General features: G+C 37.0%; 1 protein-coding gene across 1 annotated transcript in view; it reads left to right on the top strand.

Moving 5' to 3' along the window:
• Positions 1–7,674, top strand: part of LOC124552712 (acetylcholine receptor subunit alpha-like) — a 699,835-nt gene extending 692,161 nt beyond the window's left edge. Inside the window, exon 10 of the mRNA XM_047127053.1 lies at positions 2,371–7,674. Within this exon, the coding sequence (XP_046983009.1) occupies positions 2,371–2,562 (192 nt within the window). The 3' untranslated portion in view covers positions 2,563–7,674. The remainder of the gene's footprint in view (positions 1–2,370) is intronic.
• The last annotated feature ends 1,791 nt before the right edge of the window (positions 7,675–9,465 follow it).

A 9,465-nucleotide genomic window follows, 5' to 3' on the forward strand; every position in this document is an offset into this window, starting at 1 on the left:
GGCAAGTTCTTTAGCATAATCACTGTAGAATCTTAAGGGTATCTCGTCTGGTCCGGATGCTTTTCCGCTACTAAGTGATAGCAGTTGTTTTTCAATTCCGATAGCGTTTATTTCAATGTTTTCCATTTTGGCGTCCGTGCGACGGCTGAAGTCAGGGACCGTGTTACGATTTTCCGCAGTGAAGCAGTTTCGGAACACTGAATTCAGTATTTCTGCCTTTCTTCGGTCGTCCTCTGTTTCGGTGCCATCGTGGTCAACGAGTGACTGAATAGGGGATTTAGATCTCTCCAGACAGTTCAAGATTCGACTGTACAAAACCCTGATCCAGCCTGTTGTTCTATATGGCTGTGAGACATGGAGTATCCGGAAACAGGACTTCCATAAGCTCCTTGTTTTTGAGAGAAAAGTGCTTCGGAAGATCTTCGGTCCGGTTCTGGATGCAGATACAGGGGAATGGAGGATCAGATACAACCAAGAGCTTGAGGAACTATACCAGCAGCCCAACAGAGCAGAAACTGTCAAGGCCACACGAATGCAGTGGGCCGGCCATGTGGCCCGGATGGAGGATCACAGATGGCCTCTAAAGCTCCTGGATTTCACACCTACAGGAAAGAGACCGCGAGGGAGACCCAAGAAGCATTGGAGGGATGGACTCCATGAAGATTTAAACAAAGTGTCAATAGATGTGGACGAATGGCGGATAGCAACAATGGACAGAATACAGTGGAGGAGGAAACTTGTAGATGCATGCTGTCCACTGGGCCTGATCATGTAGTAGTAGTAGTAGTAGTAGTGTGAGGTGCATTCAAGTTCTAAGGCCTCCGATTTTTTTTCACCGGACTGGAAAGAGATAGAAACATTCGCATTGTTTTAAAATGAGGCCGCGTTCATTGTCAATACATCCCAGAGATGGCAGCACTGTATGGCAGATGGAATTTTACCGCCAACAGTGAGAATGAGAACTGTTTTAAATACTTAAAATGGCGACGTTTTCCTTACTTGAACAGCGTGCAATCATTCGTTTTCTGAATTTGCGTGGTGTGAAACCAATTGAAATTCATCGACAGTTGAAGGAGACATGTGGTGATGGAGTTGGGGATGTGTCGAAACTGCGTTCGTGGGTGCGACAGTTTAATGAACACAGAACATCGTGTGACAACAAACCGAAACAACCTCGGGCTCGCACTAGCCGGTCTGACGAGATGATCGAGAAACTGGAGAGAATTGTTTTGGGGGATCGCCGAATGACTGTTGAACAGATCGCCTCCAGAGTTGGCATTTCTCTGGGTTGTGTGCACACAATGCTGCATGACGACCTGAAAATGCGAAAAGTGTCATCCAGGTGGGTGCCACGAATGCTGACGGACGACCACACGGCTGCCCGTGTGGCATGTTGCCGAGAAATGTTGACGCGCAACGACAGCACGAATGGGACTTTCTTTTCGTCGGTTGTGATAATGGATGAGACGTGGATGTCATTTTTCAATCTAGAAACAAAGCGCCAGTCAGCTCAATGGAAGCACACAGATTCACCGCCAGCAAAAAAATTTCGGGTAACCGCCAGTGCTAAAAAAATCATGGTGTCCATGTTCTGGGACAGCGAGGGCGTAATCCTTACCCATTGCGTTCCAAAGGCCACTACGGTAACAGGTGCATCCTACGAAAATGTTTTGAGGAACAAATTCCTCCCTGCACTGCAACAAAAACGACTGGGAAGGGCTGCGCATGTGCTGTTTCACCAAGCCAACGCACCCACACATCGAGCTAACGTTACGCAAAAGTTTCTTCGTGATAACAACTTTGAAGTGATTCCTGGTGCTCCCTACTCACCTGACCTGGCTCCTAGTGACTTTTGGCTTTTTCCAACAATGAAAGACACTCTCCGTGGCCGCACATTCACCAGCCATGCTGCTATTGCTTCAGCGATTTTCCAGTGGTCAAAACAGACTCCTAAAGAAGCCTTCGCCGCTGCCATGGAATCATGGCGTCAGCGTTGTGAAAAATGTGTACGTCTGCAGGGCGATTACGTCGAGTAGTAACGCCAGTTTCATCGATTTCGGGTGAGAAGTTAATTAGAAAAAAAATCGGAGGCCTTAGAACTTGAATGCACCTCGTAGTAGTAGTAGTCTTCATTCCTTTCACATTGATGGTCATTTCCTTTGTCTCCAGCTGTTCTTGCCCATAAACTCACACTTAGGCAGCTAAATGTGGTCTACTGTTGGTTGCAGGCGATGGAGGATTGGAAGTGCGTGACAGTGGCACAGGAGTGATAGTTTCCATGTGTTTTCATCCTTTCCACGTTAACGGTCGTGTCGTTCACTTCCAGCTAAGCAGCATAGGAAGCTCAACGTGGTTTACCACTGGTTACAGGTGAAGGAGGACTGGAAGTACGTGGCGATGGTGCTCGACCGGCTGTTCCTGTGGATCTTCACACTGGCCGTGCTGGTGGGCACAGCGGGCATCATCCTACAGGCTCCCACGCTCTACGACGACAGAGTGCCCATCGACAAGAAGTTCAGCGAGTTCGCCACGACCACCGTGGTACGCTGCCCTCCTCAGTAGGTGGCCGCCTCCCTCCTACCTCTCCCTGCGATACTCCCGTCCACGAAGGCCACGGAACACTGTGCCAGCTGGGCTCGTGCATTGCACCCGATCCCTGCTCCCGACATGCAGGTGCAACGCACAGAGCTCCAACGGTTTACTTGATTCTGCAGACGAGTTTTTAGTAGCATCACTAACGCCCCCATGTCCTTCATCGGCATTGTTATCGGCTATTAGGTTCATTCGAAGACTACGGCTTCGTTAGGTGTCTGAAAGCAGCCTCCACATTCCTATAATTTTAACAATTTATTAGAACCTCCAACTGAAGACAAGTTTCTGGGATGTAGGTCACTATGCTTTAAATGTCATACCTTCCTCCAAATTCACAACTGGCAGGCTCATCAGAAAGCCATGGGTACTATCAGTACTCAGACATTTCAAGAAAATGACGCAGTTTTTCTGGCACTGTACCACAATAGTCAACCAGTCCAATATTCTTCCAATATTTCCACTCATTCACCTCTTCTTTACAAATTCATACCTTGCTTTCATTCCGTTATGAACAACACAGTCGGCAACACTTCACTATTTCATGCTATATATTTCTGTAACAAAAATTTTGTAGATTGCAAGAAACTGATAAAAATACTCTGCTAAATATATTATCTTTTATTTTTCTGGAAATTCCATCTTCAGTTAATTTTCCTCTCACTTACACAATATTTTACATATATTGTCATATATTTTATATTCAGTATCCAAATATATGATCTTTACTTGACAATTTTTTCTGACTTACTCCACATATCTGTCAAGCTTCTTCGTGTACAGTATCAGTCAGAACACTCAAACCCGAAAAGGGCATGTACCCATACCCTTCATCAATTCCCGTTATGTTGCACTTTTTAATCAGACATAAAATCCCAAAAACCATACTGTTCTGCAGCTTCTTTAACTTACATAAGCTACTTGACATAAAGACACATTTAATAAGAAAATAATGCTTGTAACTCAGGGTAAAATCAAAGTTACAAAAAAATATACAAGGTTATTTCAGTGACAAGTCTCAAACTATTAGATAATTTATTGGCTATCTGGGTTGATAAGTAGGCAAATTATTGTGTGTCTTAGTTTTATGTAGTGAGCATTGTTGAAAGTGATGTGCTGTTTTAGTGAATCTGTGATCTATCTAATAATCATCCTTAGCCATGGTATTTAGATTTGTAGTAATAGAGCTGTTTAGTAACAGTGACAGTGGAGGAATGTATGCACGATTAAGTTACAAATATTAAAACCAAAACTTTCCTTTTTACATAGTATAATTCAAACTAATTAGACATCTATGCAGACTACATTCAGAAATAATCACAAGTATTTGCAATCAATCATCGGTGAATTTTACATAGAAAAGAGGTACAGGAATTCTCATTACCATAAGATTTCTTATTTTGTTGCCAACTTCAACCAAATCATATTCAGTTTATAGCAATTACTATGAGCTTGTTAAATTTACCCACAGTCTCCATTTGGTTAACATTACAAGACATATTTAAAATGTGCCTTTATTTCCAAATATTTCATAGCTGCAAGCTTTCACACCACTCTTCATGTATGTAACAGAGCTATGTGCATAAGAAATGAACACGAGTTTGAAAGAATAATTAATGCCTTCTATAATTTCTTGCTTGCTTGTTCACACTGGTTTTGGGGTATGTTACATGTGATCAGTTGAAATGACATGAGAAATATAAGAACATTATATTCATACAAACCACTAACATTCAACAATGTCAGTCATCAGAAATTATACATTCATTGTTCTAGTCAATTATGTAATATTAGTTGTACAGTTGTTCTATTGTTATCATATACAGATATTTACTTCCATTTTTTGAGCATGTGTCTTCCATTGGGCAACTAAGCCTATATTTTAGTATGATTTATGTGTTACTCTTAAAGCAATAATATAAAAATGCATAATTAGAGAGAGAAATACAAATATTTTAACTATTCAAGCAATAATTATGTACTAATATGAACATTGTCTTCTGGTTTAGACTTCATACAAGTTTGTCTAATAATTTTCATTAAATAACAACATATAGACAACATAAATTAAATATTATGTTAATGTAGTCAGTTCATGCACGTAAAATTGTATGTGATTACTTTATGAATAATTTCTGATTCAACTGTAAAATCAGATTGAAGTAAAAGAAATAGAATGTATACCAAATATGTGAATAAATTATGATATAAAAACTAATTAAATAAATACAACTAAAGACATGACTTTTGAAGCAACATACATAAAACAAAGCAAAATATGAAATGCTGATTTGTGGAAATCTGTTACCAAAACACTATCCCAGTTACTGGCGATGTAAAATTTTAATATGCATGAACAGATGTAGCTACTAAACTCATTTCAGCATCAAAATGGTTTTAAAACAACAACAATGAGTAAGTGAACAAAATAAAATGTAATACTAATAAGTTTGGTTAGCACTAAAAATTTTTTTCTAACTCCCAAAAGTATTTACCAAATTGGTTTTATTTACTTAATAATACCAATCATTAAAAGAATATTAATATTGGTATGTAGATTGTCATTGGCTGTATCATTATTTTTATTCTTGAGCTTATTAATATTTTGCACTGTGCTTTCTATGACTATAGCTGAGCATGTAGTGTGCTGGAAAGGAACAAGCAACAGGACATTTTGCTGAGCCATTGCATGACTTAGTCAGCAATGAGTAGCACTAAAATAACGAATTTGGCATGCAAAATTGAAAGGCAACAAAGGAAAACAGAGCATAGAAAAATGTGCATGTTTTGGAATGAATTGAATGATGCTGAACTAAAATACGATATTTTCTTACAGGGGAAAGTGTCTGTTATGGAATACCTTAACTAAAGGCACTATTGGTGAAATTGCACACATTTCATGGTACAGCTAAGGATATTAGCAAGTAGGACTGTGAGATCTCTATCCATGCAACAGATGAGTGAACACAGTCTTCGAAACTGACTTCTTTCTTCTGGCATAGTTGTTCCTCTGAGGCTTGTATTTGGCAAATTATTTAGAGGAAAAGAAGAAAATTTCTCAATAATGGCCTAATATCTACTGAGAATTGGATAGCGTTCCCTCTGATGGAGAATGGATCTTTGCAGCTAGTAAATTCCTGGATCCAGCATCAAAGTTCTGACCTCTCAGTTTGCTCAGCTTCAGTTAAGTGTGAATGGTAGACCAGCAGATGCCCATTGTGCATGTGACGAATCATTTAAATGTTTAGAAGTAACAGAAGTAAATTCCTTATAGTTTTACACACATGGTGAAGCATGTGTAATGTACTCATGCTTATAACTGTTAAAATTCATTTACTGTTTAGATTTTCTTTCTTTTTCTCCAACTGGCTTAGTAATACACAATGGCATCTAAACTTAACAATGGTGATGAGTTTAAAAAATTTACTGCTGACAGAATTTTCTACATCTCAAAACATTCTGTAAATTTCTGTGTGACATTTATCTTATGGGTGTTAAACTTAAAACATTTCCCTATATGTCATTTCCCTACACAAACAGTTTTATTTTGAAAATATGCAATAAAAAACAGGAATAACTAGCGTATTTTCGATTAAGTTTTTGTTATTTGAACTGAGTCCAAGTCCAGAGTGGTCCAGAGTAGTTATTCAGCATCACTACTTTTGTACTGGATATGATAATCCAATAAACAAATTTTGTTTACAAAAAACAGACCTCCATTTGCTCTGAAATAAAAAAGAGTCCTAAAATCGAACACTGGAAAATGCAATATCACACTGATTAAAGTCGTTAAGCATGAAATTACAAAGAAAACGAACATGTTTAATAAGGAATTTGTAGTAGATTCATACTGTGATACAACTGTCATAAAGTTATAAACAAAACTAGGAAGGTGAATGACTTGTGAATGGAATTTTGTTAGTGAAATATTTGTATTCTTTCATTTTTGATGTCAACTAACTATGGTTTTATAAAGACTAATGAATGTTAGTGCAAACCATTTATGTTACATGATAAAATTAACATGTTACCTCGTTTACGAATAAGTTCATCTTTCGTAGATTTTGTGTAAATTTTAGCTGTAAGCAGGGCCACTTAAAATTATCTCTCATGTTGAGTTTCTATTCAATGAGTTAAATACACTAAATCAGCAAAGAAATGACACTGAAGCACAGGAACTCAGTATCTATTATGTGTGAAATAGATGCAGTATTTCTCATAATCATGAGTAACAGACATCTGCCATTTTATTCCAACCAAGAAAGCATATTTTAAACATATACTTCTAAGAATAGCACAGTTCAAGCACAAAAATAAGATTTGTTTACTACTTTATATATGTTACTGGTATGAAGACAGAGTCAGATACAAATTATATTGTTTATATATTTGTACATACAAATGTCTAGGGAGCAAACAGATATTTATACAAGTAATATAGAATTCCAACTTGTTTACATGTCAAGATAAAAGAAAACTTTGTATGATATAATATGTTGTTTCATTTGGAATCATGATTGTATAGTCTATGAGATAGTATTTAGTTAAAATTAGTAGCATACTAAAGAAAATAACATAATTACTGACATTAAAGTTTACTGAATAAATAAATCTTGCTTCATGTGTGCAGCTGTTATTTTGCCATAAGCACATTCAGCGTAATTTGAACTACATTTTATAGTAATGAATACAATTTGTTACTGATGAAATACTGTTTCATTAATTAAGCTAGTGTTTTCCAAGATTATATACAGAAAATTTATTATTTTAAATTTTGATATTATGGTCTTTCATTAAATTTATTTTGAAGTACAACCTCTACATAAAATTCACTTCATAAAATAGAAAATCGTTATTTTGAAGTAAAAGAACATTTAGAGTGGAACAAAATAATTTTAAGCAAGATGTATTTACTCATAGAACAAAAAACTGATTTTTGTTCCAATAATAGTTCACAATAATATTTGTTAAGGATTTTATGAAGCAGAGAAAGTGATAGATATAATTGTTATTGTTGCTTGATTTTATAATATTACATTTCAGTAATAAAATGTTGAAAAATAATTATGGTTAACTCTATTGGTGTCTGTGTGGCTTGTATTAGAATGTAGAAATATAAACATGCAAGTAAATAATTCACAATAAAATTATGATTAAATATATTTAAATTTTGTTTAAATCATACCATTTCTGTAACATAAATCAAATTATTTAAATACCTAATTTACACCCTAACAGAAAGTGTGTAAAATTATTCAGTCTGTTGCTTTATGTCAAGCATGAAGATTTAGTCTGGTGATATATCAGAGGGAAGTGTGGAAATTTATTCTTATGCTGATATGTTTACCTTTCAACATATAAAATTAATACAGCGTTCCATAAGGTAGATAACATCTGACAACAGCTTATGTGGCTTTTGACATCTGCCAGATATGAGAAGGTCACTATTTTATGCAAACAATGTTTAAAAATTTTAAATGATGACTCATTTCTTTCTGTTTCTTGTTACTAGGAAATTATTTTCATACTTCTTACTTACAACCTTTTGTTGTTAATTTCTCACATATGACAATGGTCCACATTACATGGTATTTCCAATGTTACCAACTAGTCAAGTGACAAAATATTTTTCAGATCTGCTTGTGGAGCCTTTTGGTACTACCAACTGTGGACAAATAAAATGAATAAAGAATGAAAACAAAATACCTACAGTGAAACAATTGCGACTAAATTCATCGTGCTTAGTCATCTTAGTTTTGAAATTGAGTACCAACTACAATCTCATTTATATTACTGTAATATATTGTAGGTTAGTGCGAAATGATGTGTGAATAGTCCAGAAAATAATGCAAAAATGTTTCACCTCACTCTAAATATGACAGCAGGATTATGCTATATTCCTTTCATGTAGATGCTAATTAGTCAGATAGCATTCACTACAATAAAAGGTGGCACATGAAGGTTATGAAGTCATGTTCTTTTGCACAGACCACAATTTCTGAAATATACGTTTATTATTATCAACAGTGCACCACATGTTGAGAGCCACATTATTACAAATTGTATGACAATAACTCATCACTTTAGAAATACAAATAGAATACATACATACATAATTTACAAATTTTCACGCATATTATTTATATACACACAACAAAAAAGTTTTGCATTGTCCCAGTTCCCAGAACTCCTGAAGATATACTTTGACTGTGGATATTGTATCACTGACATAGTCACTTTGACTATTCAGAGATGTCGCTAAACCCGCCCAAAGATGTAAACAACCATGCATGAGCTGCTGCTCTTAGATGGAGGGAGGTCTGACAGCTGATCAGTTCCAGTCATTCCACCAGGAAGGAGGTACATGGCTCGTGTTGTCTGTAGTTCAACCATGCCTAGACGGTCGATACCGCAATTCGATCATGTACACAGTGTTACTTTGTGACAGGAAGGGCTCTCAACAATGGAAGTGTCCAGTTGTCTCGGAGTGAACCGAAGAGATGTTGTCTGGACAAGGAGGAATACAGAAAGACAGGAACTGTCGATGACATGCCTCAGTCATACCGCCCAAGGCCTATTACTGCAGTGGATGACCGCTACCTACGGATTATGGCTCGAAGGAACCCTGATAGCAACGCCACCATGTTGAATAATACTTTTCGTGCAGCCACAGGACGTCGTGTTACGACTTAAACTGTGTGCAATAGCCTGCATGATGCGCAACTTCACTCCTGATGTCCATGGCGAGATCCACCTTTGCACCCACGACATCATGCAGCGGTGTACAGATGGGCCCAACAACATGCCAAATGGACCGCTTAGAACTGGCATCAAGTTATCTTCACTGATGAGTGTCGTAGATGCCTTCAACCAGAC

The sequence above is a fragment of the Schistocerca americana genome, chromosome 10, assembly GCF_021461395.2.
Source record: "Schistocerca americana isolate TAMUIC-IGC-003095 chromosome 10, iqSchAmer2.1, whole genome shotgun sequence".
In the NCBI taxonomy this organism is placed as follows: Eukaryota; Metazoa; Arthropoda; class Insecta; order Orthoptera; family Acrididae; genus Schistocerca; species Schistocerca americana.